Genomic DNA, 15,053 nt, shown 5'->3' with positions numbered 1-15,053 from the left:
TTTTCTTTACCATACTATATGACACATTAAGTATCACCTATTACAGCAGAGTACACATCAGCAACCAAAGCCACTAAGGTTAAAAAAAAAATCTCATGGAAAATAAAATCAATACTGAGTTGGAGCCTGATGGTCTGTGTTTCTAGGTTCCTAGGATTTCTAACAATCCGTGCTTCCCAGACTGGCGAAAAAATTGAATGCACACACATTCATTCATACAAATGAATCATTTAAGAAAAAGCAAGAAAATCACTCATTCTAAAATGACTGTCATTCAAAAAACACTATCAGGACGATTACTAAAGTGACATCCTCATTTCCAATATAAAACAGAGGATCCAATACAAGACAGGGGGAAGAGGTCACACACACCTCTGCGTGTGTGTGTGTGTTGTGTGTGTGTGTGTCTACAGAAGTGAGCACCCACAACCCCCGTCTATCCCACGTGGCACACCCTCTGCTGTGCGCCTTCTCCACGGTCTCACTGGCACTGCCTTCCCAGGCCCCATGCTTGGCTTCTGCTTTAGTATCTCCTACTTTTTGCCCACTCATGTTCTTTCTCTATTTCAGTGCTCATCTCTACATCCCTGTATAATTCTTATTTCTCTCTTCCAATTCCATTTCCTTTTTTCCAATCACCTATAAAGCATGTCCATAATGATACCTGATGGTCCCCTCAGTCAGGTTCCACATATTTTACTGCAAGTATACTATTCATTCCCCACCCCACCCCCCAAAGAAAACACAATTTCCTTTTTGATTATTTAATTCTTCTACCCCCTTTCATATAAAGAGGTCTTTGAAAACTACTTCTACATATCAAATGTTGAGGAGGAGCAGATCAGTCATGGATTACAACATACTCACCTTTCTCCCAATAATCATGCCAGGTTGTCAGGTTAAAAACATGTTTCATGAAAATCAAACACAACCCCTTGCCATAATGATATTAGGGTATACCCTCCACACTGAAATAAGCGCACTCATTTTACAATATTTGTTTCCACCATTTAAGTGAACGTATTTAAGAATGTCAACATTTCTGTTGACAACCCAAGAAATGTCAACATTTCTCTCACTATGTAAAACAGTATGACCAGACAACACCAACATCCAAATGATAGAACAGGTACATCTACAAATATGGGGCGAAGATGGGAGGGGGCTCTCAGCGTCTCACAGTGTGCCCTGTCACTGTAAGACAACCAATCAGCTAATTGGAAAAAAACAAAAACCAACTCTGCTTGGTGGATCCCATCGAAGGAAGCCAAACAGAGGTAAGAGAGGTGCAAAGGCCCTCCCCGGGCCGGGACTGCCATCTCCATCACCATATTTGCCCATGAACAGTAGCACAAGAGCACTGCCAGATGCAGACACAGACACATCCCCACACCAAAAGATGAGAGAACGCAGAGAAATGAGCAACAATGGCTGCGGTCTGCTCCAGACACATTGACGCAATCCCTGTGGCGGGTGTGTTAGTGTAGCGATGGGAGCTAAATGCAGGGCTGTGAGCACGTGTGTGGCAGAGGCACGACCCTTCTGCTTCAGCAGAGACACACACCGAGTGAGCAAGTAGTACCTGTGACGATTTCATTAAACAGTCCTGGACCCTGAATGGGAAAACCATCAGGCTTGATCCAATCACCTCCTAAATTAGGAAAATGCAACTTGATGATTAGAAAGGAGGACTTGCTTTGCCACATCTCAGAGCACCCCTAATGCAGACTAAAATGGACTTTTCCACCGTCTCCGGGCAACTTGCTCTTGACCGGGGGAGCGACTCGGGACCTAAGATTGAGTGCAATGCAGGTGCTCCATCTTTTTCCCCCAAGGGTAACTCTAGCAAGTGATCCAAAAGTTTTAGACAAAATGCAAATAAATGCCCTACATTGCAACTCTTTTAAGCAAACTCTCTTCTTTAAGAAACAATGCTCTATAGGTCTCCAAATTCTTCTTTGGGAATTCTTTCATAATCTGAGGTTTGGATTGGCTAACCATGAGGAGGGAATTATCTCCCCTAAGTGACAAGGGCATGGCCTCCAATTCTCGGTGACACTTACCCGGCAGGCTTTCAGCTCTGTACACAGGACGGCTCACTCCTCTGTGGTTTTCTGCAGTAACCAGCACAAAGTACACTACCCCCGGCTCTGAAACATACGGTTTATATCACGCCACCATGTCAAATCTTCAGGAATGACAGACTGACTCACTCCCTGTCTTCCTGATGCCACTCAACACCAAATAGAAACATCTGACTTCAACAACCAGTCTAACCATAGCTTTCTCTCTCTTTTAATCAAAATCACTAACAGACTCTTGTGCCACTGAAAGAACGTGGGTCCAAAGAACAGAATGTTTGTTTAGTGCAAAGTACGTGGTGGGTGTGAGGAACCTGGGCCTCTAAGTAGCTGCCAAACTGCTTTCAAGCTTTGAAATGTAAAATCAATATAAGAAATAGAAACGACTGTCCGCTAAGTAAACCGGTATTCTATCCAGAGGGTCAGTAACTACAAATTCTCTTTCCCCACAAAAGCTCCAAGTGAAACATTTCCCCAAAAAGACCAAGGAAATGTCAGTCCACTCATCCAGTGTAGCACCTGGGACTCTTCACTGTACTTGTCAAAATTTCCTCTGCTCTCCGTGGCGAGTCTCTCACGTTATCTTTGACTGGAGGAACGTTCCAGGGAAATCTAGAACAATCTACAAAAGTCTTTCTTGGAATGTTGGAAACACCTTGAAATAAGGGTGCTTCCCTTTTTGACTTGGCCTGAGGGGTCAAGATCAGAGGGGCTGTCTCTTTGGTGGGGCTCCTGGGTAGCTGGGTGTGGACCTGGGCATCTCTCGAACCTGTGGCTTCACAACGCCACACCCCTCCACTGCTAAGCCATCTTGGAAGAGCTTATTTATTCCCTGGTGAAAGGGAAGGGAAGCAGGCAGCGCCTTGAGGAGGTGGGTTTGTGGACATGCCAACGGAGGAAGGGTTAGGAGGCAGTAATAACTCCCACTGAACTCCTCAAAGGGAGAAGGTTTCCTTTAACAACACTTCAGATCTGAGCTGTACCCAGGATGCTCATGGTGCTCCAGCCTGGACAATGCCTATCTGAGGATGGCAGAGTCTGGTGGCGTTCAGGGCTTGGCACCACCAGCCAACTAACGGGGAAGCGTGTTCGGTTCTTGCCGATGCAAATCGTGCTTAGCTGAGCACGTTCTCTCGTCTGGCTGCAGCGCCTGCGCAACAGCAATGTGGTCACGTGTCTCCAGTTCCCCTTGGGGAAACCCACCAGCACCCTGCTTGGGAAACTCTGTTTGCATCGGGGTGAGTTCTGTGGCTCTCCTTCTGCAGGGAGTTTTCAGTTTGTTTATTTGTTTCTAGTCATTACATCCCCAAGGTTGGAACAGGAAAACCTGACCCTGCAAAATCCTTCTGTCGACAGAATCTGCAATTCACTCCACAGATAACTCAGGAGGAGGCATAGGATGGGGAGATGGGGTAGAGAAATGGGGGTCTGGCTGGAACCAGGAGAAGGGAGTCTGGGCCCCCACAGTCGCTTGTGTATCTGCTTTCTTCACACTGACCCCCATGAACCCTACTAACAGGGTGCAGGAGGAAGATTAGGAGCGGTGTGGCAGGTGGGCCAGGAGTCTGGGAAGTCACGAGTGGGTTAGGCTCCACGGAAGGGAGCAGTGGGATGCTAACAAATCTGGCAGGCGCCTGGCTCCCAGGGATGCTGACAGGGCCAGACCATACCTTCAACTTCGCCTGGTCTCATTTTCATGAATGAGCAACTTCAAGATGAAGCTACTAAGTTGTTCATATGAGATCAGAAAGGGAACAGTGCTTTTTTCTGAAAGGACACTTTTGTTAAAACTGTTTCCGTTAAGATGGTTTTAGTTAACACTGGAGTTTAGAGAGAGTTGGAGGTTGTGGAGTTCGCATGCAAGCTAGGGAACAAGGGGACAGCCCCACGGCCCTGATCACCTACACCCCAAGGGCCATTAGGTCCCTAGAGCCCATGCGTGACTCAGGCCACTAGCAGTCATCCTAAGGGGATCGGGGGGAGAGGTGAGAATAGAAGGGAAGAGTTCCGAATGGGGACGAGTCCGGGACGTCACTTACCCACATCCTCAATGAGGAAGGAGAGGGTGTCCGCATTCACCTTGATGTATTGGAGGCTTTTCAGGGACTTCCCATAGGCTATGTTGTAATGGTCCACAGGTCTACTGGTAGCCTCTTTGGGTGGGTCCCACGTGACTTTCAGGCCCATTTTAGTGGACAGTAGTTTCACGTGTCTTGGCTTCAGTGGGTGGTCAGCTATGCAAACAGCGCAGCTATCAACTTAGGGCAAAGGCAGAGGGGGAAAGCGAATCTTTCTGCCCGATGTTCTCTGATAGTGTTAGCACAGAGCAAAGGACCTTCCATCTGACCCTAAGGACTGTCTGGGTGAGTCTGGACAGTAGGACAGCGAAGCAAACATCCCCAACCCACATGCCATCGTGTCGTTTGGGTAGCAGTGGGCAGCTCACTGAAATCCAGAGGGGGACAAATGCCGAGAGCCCCAGCCTCATCCCACGTGATTACCGTGACCCAGAGGAGCAAGAAAAACTAATTAGCCTCTTGATGCCCATCTTAAGTAAATGTGCAGTGTTTTCTGTGTACTGTTAGGTGGGTTTTAAAACATCTCAGAGGGGAATCACATGAAATTCTCACTACTGGAAAGAATACTCATGAGATCCAAAGCAAGAAAACAAACTTTCGTCTCCACAAAGAAAACAGTTTCAATGGTCTAAAGGGGAAGGTAAACTGCGGGTTAGTCTGCATAGAGCTAATTTTAATGGTTCCATGTTTTTCCTCGGAAGAAGAGAAGTGGTGAAAAACACAGTTACACTGTAGTTTTCAGTTATGACATTCCATAAAAGCATTCTGGAAGATTCCAATATAACCAGAAGGAAAAAGAACGTTCTGTCACAACAAAACCCTTCAACTAAAAATGTAATTGATATTACAACATGTGTATATATACACAAGATGTATGTGTATACATACATGAGATGTATATATACACATACACACGATGTATACATTTATATAATATATAAATATGTTAAATATTCAGACAACATTAAGGGCAGATTTGGACCTGAAACTGATTATTCAATTATGTAAGGCAGTCTCTGGGGAAAACATCATTTAAAACAATCTGGGAGAGGCTGGAGAGATAGCATAGTGGGCAGGGCGTTTGCCTTGCATGCATGTCATTGATCCCCGACATCCCATATGGTCCTTTGAGCACTGCCAGGAGTATTTCCCAAGTGCAGAGCCAGGAGGTACCCCTGGGAATCACCAGATGTGGCCCCAAATTTAAAAAAATATTTAAAGTGTTTAAAAAACTCAATCTGGGAATCTTTGACTTAAAAAAAAATTAGACTCTCACAGAAGAGTGTTTGGCAGTGACACATGAAGAGGTCAGTCCGTGACCCACAACTGAACCAAGTTTTAGGACAGGGTAAGGGTGGACAGTTCAACACTGCTGACCCCACCCCCTGCCCCCAGACGCTGCCGCCGCCTCTGGAAGGAAATGAAGAGCAGAGGAGACGACTCCAGCAACTGCTCTGAGAAATTCCAGGAATGAGCCAGAAGGAATGAAGCAGCGAGTTTTCCAGCATTTGAGAAAGGATGTCTGTTTCGGAGACAAAAGCTCTGTTAGATTCTGGGCAGGCACCAAGCCCACAGAGCATTCCCTCCCTGGGTCAGAGGCGAGGTTGAGGTTGGGCAGACGGGCCTTGCGCGGAGCTGTGGCTAGGGGCCGGGCGTTTCTCGGGAGGCTCCCAGGGGCTGGGTAGACCAGAAAGACAGAACATGACTCTAGGGGGCGTCAAAATCCCAATTTTGGCTCCTTTCCCATCATCCTCCTTTATTCTTCCTCACCTGCAGGACCCTGGTCAGGGTTTTCTTTGCAGAGGACTGAGGTTCCCGCCCCACAGTGCCCTGTATCCCAAGAGCATGCCGAAGTTTAGGGAGACCCCCCAAGCCCCTGGCAAACGGGTGATTATTTCAGGGAGAGAATGAGTGGATGAGTCCATGAATGAATGGGTGAATATTTGAGGGACACTTTCTCTACCGCTCAATTCTAAGCTCCCCCAAGAGGTGTTGGACCCCGGCAGACAGACACCACCTGGAGCGTGAAGGCCAAGCACCCCCTGTGGCTGGACACTCCTGACTGTGACCAGGCCGCTGACTCACGAGCCCGGAGGTGATCACACTCATTCCTGCGACCTGGAAGGAAGAGCTATGTGTCCACCGTCCCTCTGTCCTGCCCTGCCATCTTTCCCCTCACTCTCCCGTGGGACCCAGTCATTTCCAACTCTAGGAGAGTCCACATTTAGTATGATGAATCCAACCAAGAGTCAATAAAGGGGTTTTTTTTTCCCCCATGCTCCTCCCATCCCGGTCCAACCTCTCAATAAAGTTTTCAACAACACACATGCTTAATGCCCTACCGCCAAGGAGACAAACGCCACTCCAATGATGGCTGTACCAAAAGGGATGCCAATATGGGTCCCCAGATCCTAATGAACATCAGCTCCCTGGCCTAGACTCTGGAGCCTAGACTCGTCCATAAGGCCACATCCCCCTTCCCGTAAGTATCCAAGGAAGGATTCAGGTAGAAATCCCTCCCACCCGGGCTCTTGCACTTGCAGGCAGAGTCTGGAGGCTACTGAGACCCTCCATCAAAATGCCCAAGTGTCAAAAATGCTTTGCACAGCGCCCCAGCCCCCGGCCCCCCCGGGGCCCCAAGGCTTCGGGGCAGAGACAGTCAGAGGGCAGAGGCTGGGAGCAGGGGGAGGGGAGGACCGCCCTGGCGAGTCCCAGGCAACCCTTGCCCCAGATCCAATGCGGCTCTCTAATAAAACAAAACCTGCCCCGTCCTGTGCCTCCCTCCGGCTCTGTTTGAATTCAAGCTGCGTTTTCCGCTGGAAACCACCCAGCCCTCCCCAGACTGATACCCGCAAGGCCCCGGGCGGAGGCGGAAGGCGGCTGGGCATGGCTCAGGCCTCCGCCCCACGGGAAGGTGGAAAATGAGGCCTGGCAGCAGCCAGCACATGCCACGGGAATACTGGAAAACGCCGAGTCACCGGATGGCCGCCACGATGCACAGACGCCTGAGGGGCCACAGCTTAAAGGAATGTCCACATGATGCAGGAATTACGTCTGACAAATAATCAGGCCCCCGTCCCTCCAGAAAAAGAGAGAGGGACACAGGGGCACTGCAGACTGAGCCGGGCAGGCCCTGGGCCTGAGATGTAGGGCAGAGATTGGGGGTGACCCCAGTTCAATCTCTGGCCTCGCACACGGCCCACCCCCAGCACTGCTGGGCTGCTCTGGGGGTCCCCGACCTTGCCGGGTCCACGCAGCAAGACATCCTTGAGCCCTCACAGTCAGCCACCAGCCCGTTGCCAGGCCTTGCGGGGAGAGGCCCCAGGCCGGCCGAGCACAAGCTGGGGGGGTTCACCTGCAGACGCCACCCGGCCCCTTCCCGCGCCACACGGGCCCCAGGGAAGTGGCCGCCACACTGGTCTGGCCGCTCAGGGAGACGCTGTAAAAATGGATCCCAGCTGAAATCTCTGTGGATCCCAGCTGAAATCTCCGGGACCCTCAAACTTCAAACACATCCCAAGGAGCTGAAAGGGCTTTGCCAGCTGACCTCGTGTCCTGTAGCGCAGGACGCGGCTCCACGCAGCAGAGAGGAGCACTGGCGGCCGAGCATCCCGGGCCTCCTCCCCGGCTCTCCTCAGAGCCCACCCACGGCTGCTCTCGGACACTGCTCTGCTCCCACAGTGGGGTCTGTCGCACTCCAGACACAGAGAGAGGGAGAAGCCCTGAGTGAGGCGTGAGTGTGTGAGTGTGGGGGGGACAGTGTGGAGGTGGGGGCGAGTGTGAGTGTACGTGTGAAGGTGTGAGAATGTGTGAGTGTGACTGTGTGGGGTAGGGTGAGTATGTAGGTGGGGTGAGTGTATGTGTCATTGTCTGAGTGTGGGTGTGAGGTGCTGTGAGTGTGTGTGTGCACCGGGAGTGGGTGTGAGTGTGTGGCCTGGAATGTGAGTGTGAGTATTTGTATTTGTGGGGGGTGGGTGTGAGAGTAAGAGAGTGTGTGTGAGTATATATGTGTTGTGAGAGTATGTATACGTGTGTGGTGCAGGGAGTAGATGTGAGTGTGTGTGTGTGAGCATGGGTGGGTGTGTGGGCTTGAGTGTGAGTGTGTGAGTGTGTATGTAATGAGTGTGGAGGTGAGTGTACCTGTATAGTGTTTTTGTGCGTGTGTGCATGTCTGTGTGTGTGCATGTGTGTGTGTGTGTGTGTGTGTGTGTGTGTCTAGGGGAGTGCAGTGCCCTAGCACTCACAGCCTGTGGTGTTTCCTGATCGGGGGCAGCTGGCTACCTTGCCTGTGGCCTCAGCGACACATGAGCTTCCACAGACTGCACCCAGCTGCCTCCCACATTCTTGATCTAGTTTTTTGAGAACAAAGCGTCACTGTACCCAGCAGAAAAGGCCAACTCTGCAGCATTCATGCCAACGTGCCCGTAAGGGCGCTGGGCAGTCACCGAATACAATTGTGAACCACAGTTTTCCTCCGTCGAAGAAGCTCCCGACTGCCAGACACGGCCGCGGGTGCTGGTAAGGAGAAGGCACCGCCCGCCCATCTGTGCCAGGTGACCGTGACGGGCAAGGAGGTGACGGACACCCCTGGCTGCCAGGGCTGCTCTGGGGCTCCCCGAGGGCGGGGCTGGTCAAAGTCATCTGAGGATATGGCACCTCCTCTCTGTGGCTCCCTCACCAAGGTCACCTGCACCCCAAAGCAGGCCTGCCCGCCCTCTTGCTGGCGAACACGGGCCAACACCTAGAATGTTCTAGGCTCCAGGTTGCTTATTTCTGTACTGGGGGTGGAGGGCTGAGGGAAACCAAAAAAATTCTTGCTGAACACACAGAAAAAGCAATCGGAGGAGCAGCAGACACTCTGCTTCTAAGCCAGCAGCAAGAGGCAGGTCGAAAAGCAAACTGTTGGGGCTGGGGAAGGCGCCTAGTGGATCTTCCCTCTCCCTCCGGTTTCCTAAATGAAATCATTGCCATAGTCCTGTCCTGCCTCCCAGCTGACTGCGCGATCCAGCTGCTGAGCTGGTTCAGAAGCTGCAGTGGGAGACCCCCAAGAGCCAGGCTCCTGCCCACCCTCTAGCTCTCTTGCAGACGACATGGGGGTGCTAAGCAGACTCCCTTGCAGCTCAGTGGTCACCTGGTTATTGTTGTCACTTCTGGGGGGCAGGGGGGGGAGGTCTGGCTTTTCATCTCTTCCCTCTGACCCTGCACCTTCCTGGGATGTCCACACGATCCCAAGAGACGGAGATCTGGGAGTATACGGCGACCATCCTGAGTATGATGACACAGGCAGGGATAGTAGCACAGGAAAACGGGTAAGACCGAGCTCCCTGTCCCTCTGCTGAATGAGGTAAATTTAATAGTCCCGTTCATCAGAGAGTGATGCTCACGGTTGTATGTTATCACTCAGGCTGGATCCAAGCAATCAACTCACGTTTCCTCCCGATTGCCAAATGAGAGCTGATTATTATTAGTTTTTAAATTTCATTACCCTGAGATACACAATTACAAAGTTGTTCCTGTTGGGTTTCAGTCATACAGTGTTTTTGTTTGGGCTGATCTGCTTTAACTTTCATTTCTTTATGTGTACTGTTTTCAAGGGATCTACTCTGGCGATTAAGTTTTGACCAAGTCAGTGTTGGTTTTTGGTTTTTGGTTTTGGGTTTTGGGTTTGGTTTGGTCTGTATGTTATGAACCTGGGTAAGTCTGTCTGTGCAGAAACCAGGCAGACAGAGTGGACGGAAGAAGCAGAGCTTGCAAAACTGGATCATTAAGGCTCTCCCATCAAAACCACCTTTTTCCAGCATATTTTAAGGAAATGGAGAAATGGACTTGGAGGGATTCCACGGAGAAATTTATTCCGAGTGATGGTAAGAAGAACAGGGGCACCGGGGCCAGAGAAATAGCATAGTGGTTAAGGCACTTACCCTGCAGGCAACCAACCCGGGTTCCACCACCCGGCCCACTGAATTCAAATCCCTTCCCCCACACACACAAGTGTTCCCTGAGCACAGAGCCAGAAGCAGTCCCTGAGCACAGCTGGGTATCACCCAAAATACAATAAAAGGAAACCAGGAGCCCCGCAGAGAAAAGGAACCCGGGACTCAGCCCTGCCATGACCGGCCTCAGAGAGTCTACTAGAAGCCGGTTCTTTCCAAGGGCTTGTGGGTCTTTTGCACATTCTTCAAATTCACTTGGTAACTGAGAAACAGTCTCTTGAAGCATTACCATTGTCTGCCGGGCCAGCTTAAACTCAACCTACATCAGCTGCTGGAGATGCCAGCCAAAGAAAACTCCCTGAAAACCCATTCTTTCCCCCAACGGGAAAGTCATTGTCTGACTATGTGAAGCACTCAGGCATGACTGGCCGCGAAGTCACCACTCACCCAACTCAGAAAGGTCCCGAAAACACCCTCAGAAGATGGGCCAAACGCACATTACAGAAGTGGGTAGGAAACAGTCACTGGCCGGAAGTAGCCAGAAGCCAACTGCCACCGGGCCCCGATCAGACCTGATTGCTGCTGACAACCAAGTCATCAAATGTTCTCAATAATAGAAATTGTTTGCTAACTGACGATCATGTTATAAAATATTTGAATATCAAAAACATTTCAAAAGATTTCAGATGATTGTGTATGGGCTATGAATGGGTACAGGCAAATCACCTACCAACAAGGAGAAAAGAATGCAGCACACATCGTGCGAAAAGCAAACCGTCCACCTGGGTCAGTGGTCCAGGGGGTCTGTTTGTGATAGAGCGTGAGAAGAGGGAAGCCAAGAAGGAAGGAAATGGGGGCCGGAGCGATAGCACAGCGGGTAGGGCGTTTGCCTTGCACTCGGCCGACCCAGGTTCGATCCCCGGCATCCCATATGGTCCCCCAAGCACTGCCAGGAGTAATTCCTGAGTGCAAAACCAGGAGTAACCCCTGAGCATCGCTGGGTGTGACCCAAAAAGAAAAAAAGAAGGAAGGAAATGAACGTTGGTGGAAAATCTACTTCACACAACTGCCACTTCCCCAGCAAGCACTTTCTGACGAGCTCCCATGTGTCTGTGAGCGACAGAGCGAGTCCGCGGTGCTCCACGGAGTCGCTCATTATCCCGCATCTCTCAGCTCTCCTAGGGGTTTGGTGAACGGCACTTGGGCAGCTCCAGTTAGACGGATGCAGAAACTTGGTCGTAAAGGGGGAAGTGGTTGGCCAGGACAGTCCCGAGGCCCACCCAGACCCATCCCAAATTGTCACCCTTGTTCTTTCTGCCATATTCTGCGGCTGCTCAGTAAGAGAAAGGAAAGTGGTGGGTGTGGTCTGGAGAGACTTCGGAATAAAAGACGGAACACACAAAACCCATTACTGGCAGCCAAATTCCCAGCCCCACCGTGTTCGGAGCTTGGTAGAGGTCCCGGAAGGAGTCCCTGAAGCCTCCCCCACTGAACCCTTGTCTCGCCGCTACCCCCTCCTTCCCACCGCACTGCCGATTCTCCAGGAGCACCTCTCCTCCAGTCTTCTGGTCCACAGAGCTCCTGGTCCCGGTCCCATGCTCCCTGGGGTCTCACCCACCCCTCTGCTCTCTGCCAGCCCCTCCCCTTCCCAGAACATCGCTCCTTTCTACAGCACTCCACAAAGGGCTGTTTTGAGACTCAAAGGCAAGAACAAAGCCCGAGACCAGTGTAAGTCCGAGCTAGAAAGAGTCACAGGGCTTGGTGTCACTTAAAACATAATATAAGAGTCAGACTCTTGCCTTGTACGTGACCAGTCCCAGATAGATTCCTGGCATGCATACAGTCCCCAGGCACCGCTAAGAAGGAGGGAGAGAGACAGGCAAGGAGGGCGGGGAAGGAAGGAGGGAAGGGAGGAGGAAGAGAGCGAGACAGGTCAGGTGGAAGGAAGGAAGAAGGGATGGAGGAAGAAAGGGAAGGAGGAAGAGAGGGAGGGAGGAAGGGAGGGAGGAAGGAAGGAAGGAAGGAAGGAAGGAAGGAAGGAAGGAAGGAAGGAAGGAAGGAAGGAAGGAAGGAAGGGAGGAAGGAAGGAAGGGAGGAAGGGAGGAAGGAAGGAAGGAAAGAAGGAAGGAAGGGAGGAAGGAAGGAAGGGAGGAAGGAAGGAAGGAAGGAAGGAAGGAAAGAAGGAAGGAAGGAAAGAAGGAAGGAAGGAAGGAAGGAAGGAAGGAAGGAAGGAAGGAAGGAAGGGAGGGAGGGAGGGAGGGAGGGAGGGAGGGAGGAAGGAAGGAGGGAGGGAGGGAGGGAGGGAGGGAGGGAGGGAGGGAAGAAGGAAGGAAAGAAGGAAGGAAGGAAGGAAGGAAGGAAGGAAGGAAGGAAGGAAGGAAGGAAGGAAGGAAGGAAGGGAGGGAGGAAGGAAGGGAGGGAGGAAGGAAGGGAGGAAAGGAAGAAGGGAGGGAGGAAGGAAGGAAGGAAGGAAGGAGGGAGGGAGGGAGGGAGGGAGGAAGGAAGGAAGGAAGGAAGGAAGGGAGGAAGGGAGGGAGGGAGGAAGGAAGGAAGGAAGGAAGGAAGGAAGGGAGGAAGGGAGGGAGGGAGGGAGGGAGGGAGGGAGGGAGGAAGGGAAGGAGGAAGGGAGGAAGGGAAGAAGGGAGGGAGGGAGGAAGGGAGGGAGGAACGGAGGAAGGAAGGAAGGAAGGAAGGAAGGAAGGAAGGAAGGAAGGAAGGAAGGAAGGAAGGAAGGAAGGAAGGAAGGAAGGAAGGAAGGAAGGAAAAAAGGAGGGAGGGAGGAAGGCAGGGAGGGAGGGAGGGGGAAAGAGGGAGGGGGGAATGTGGAGAGGCCATGAGGTCATGTCCAGAGGTCACTGAACAGATGAGGAAACAGGTGTGAGGAGTGGCCACCTACCCCAGCTCACGAGCACACAGGAGCACTGGCTGGGGAGAGATTAGTGAGGCTGCGATGTGGTCCCTCAGACACCCCCAGAGTTTCATGGATGCACCTTCTTAAGCTCATCAGAAATGAGGTCACTGCCTCCACAAGCTGGACACCCCACACAACACCCAAATCAGGGAAGCAGGGATCTGGAAGACCCGGGGCCCGTGTAGGACAGCGCTGCCTGGGAAACCAGGTCCCTCCTGGTGTTACCAACTCCTGAGTGGCAGGGGACCAGGGAAAGGGCTTTCTAGGGAACAGTCATGGGGGAACAGTGAGGGGACATGGGGAGGGATGGTAAGGGGGGAGCAGTGAAGGGACTTGGGGAGGGATGGTGGGGGGGGAGCAGTGAGGGGACTTGGGGAGGGATGGTGGGGGGGGAACAGTGAAGGGACTTGGGGAGGGATGGTCAGGGGGGAGCAGTGAAGGGACTTGGGGAGGGATGGTGGGGGGGAGCAGTGAGGGGACTTGGGGAGGGATGGTGGGGGGGAACAGTGAAGGGACTTGGGGAGGGATGGTCAGGGGGGAACAGTGAAGGGACTTGGGGAGGGATGGTCAGGGGGGAGCAGTGAAGGGACTTGGGGAGGGATGGTCAGGGGGGAGCAGTGAAGGGACTTGGGGAGGGATGGTCGGGGGGAGAGCAGTGAAGGGACTTGGGGAGGGATGGTGTGGGGGGGAACAGTGAAGGGACTTGGGGAGGGATGGTGGGGGGGGAGCAGTGAGGGGACTTGGGGAGGGATGGTCGGGGGGAGAGCAGTGAAGGGACTTAGGGAGGGATGGTGTGGGGGGGAACAGTGAAGGGACTTGGGGAGGGATGGTCAGGGGGAGCAGTGAGGGGACTTGGGGAGGGATGGTGGGGGGGAACAGTGAGGGGAATTGGGGAAGGATGGTCCGGGGGGAGCAGTGAAGGGACTTGGGGAGGGATGGTGGGGGGGGAGCAGTGAAGGGACTTGGGGAGGGATGGTGGGGGGGAACAGTGAAGGGACTTGGGGAGGGATGGTGAGGGGGGAACAGTGAGGGGACTTGGGGAGGGATGGTCGGGGGGAGCAGTGAAGGGACTTGGGGAGGGATGGTGTAGGGGGGAACAGTGAAGGGACTTGGGGAGGGATGGTCGGGGAGGGGGAACAATGAAGGGCCTTGGGGAGAAATGGTCGGCTCCCTGGAACCTGTCACTGCTGGAAGGAGACAGACAGGTGCCTGAGAGCCCTGGTGAGGATGGAGCTGCAATCGTGTCCCTGGCTCCGTGGGCGTTAGGAGGGTCTCCACGCGGAGGACCCACCCTGGGAATGGCAGAGCCAGGGAGTTGCTTTCCAACTCCTCCAACCCCGCCGGGACTGCGCGCCCTCCGCGCCCGGGAGACCCAGAGACGGTGGCGGGAAGCTCTAGAGAGAGATGTGGGGATCGCGGGTTCCTGGGAGGTGTCCCCCCGTGGGGGTCGCGAGCCCAGTCCTGCAGCCTCTGCAGCTGCAGGGAAGCAGGGCCCAGCGGAACCCTCGGCGTCACATCCTTCCCCCACTCGTCTGCGAGAACGAACTTGCCGGCACTTCCACTCGGCCTCCGAAGGCTGCGCCAAGCAGTCGCGAGCTCGCAGACAGACAAGCACTGGGGGACCCCAGAGCGTGACCCCAGGTCTTTCTTTATCTCCTGTCCCAGCGCCCGGGGCGGGAAGGCACCGCCCTGCAGCGGGCGGCAGAGACGCCTCCGCAAGGCCAGGAGCGCCCCCTAAGGGCCACCGGGTGCAAGCGCGGCTCCAGCTGGGCAGGGGCCTCACTGGGAAAGAAACTGGAAAAAAAAAAAATCTTCCACATGACGTCACCTCCAACCCGGTGGCACAAAAATCCCTTATTCAAGATTTCTAAGGTTGAAAGTAAGGTTTCCAGGTTCAGTCATATGGTCCACATTGGAGAATTTCTCTTAATGATTAATAATAATAATAATAATAATAATAATATTCCCCAAATGGAATTAAATTTTATTCTTTGTAACTACCATAACTGTTAAGAGGAAGAAAATGAGGTTGTTTGCTCATGTGTATATA

The 15,053-nt window shown here is 52.6% G+C and overlaps 1 protein-coding gene across 1 annotated transcript in view; it reads right to left on the bottom strand.

Annotated features, from left to right (window-relative positions):
* FNDC1 (fibronectin type III domain containing 1) overlaps positions 1 to 14,632 on the bottom strand; it is a 63,564-nt gene extending 48,932 nt beyond the window's left edge. The window contains exons 1-4 of the mRNA XM_055136752.1: positions 14,550 to 14,632; positions 4,121 to 4,339; positions 2,064 to 2,150; positions 1,583 to 1,651 (exon numbers count right to left, since the gene is read on the bottom strand). Of these exons, the coding sequence (XP_054992727.1) occupies positions 1,583 to 1,651; positions 2,064 to 2,150; positions 4,121 to 4,268 (304 nt within the window). The 5' untranslated portion in view covers positions 4,269 to 4,339; positions 14,550 to 14,632. The remainder of the gene's footprint in view (positions 1 to 1,582; positions 1,652 to 2,063; positions 2,151 to 4,120; positions 4,340 to 14,549) is intronic.
* Between the last annotated feature and the right edge of the window lie 421 nt (positions 14,633 to 15,053).

Source organism: Sorex araneus, chromosome 4, assembly GCF_027595985.1.
Source record: "Sorex araneus isolate mSorAra2 chromosome 4, mSorAra2.pri, whole genome shotgun sequence".
Taxonomy (NCBI): Eukaryota; Metazoa; Chordata; class Mammalia; order Eulipotyphla; family Soricidae; genus Sorex; species Sorex araneus.
The sequence above is the reverse complement of the archived record's forward strand: the minus strand, read 5'-3'. Positions and strand labels throughout refer to the sequence as shown.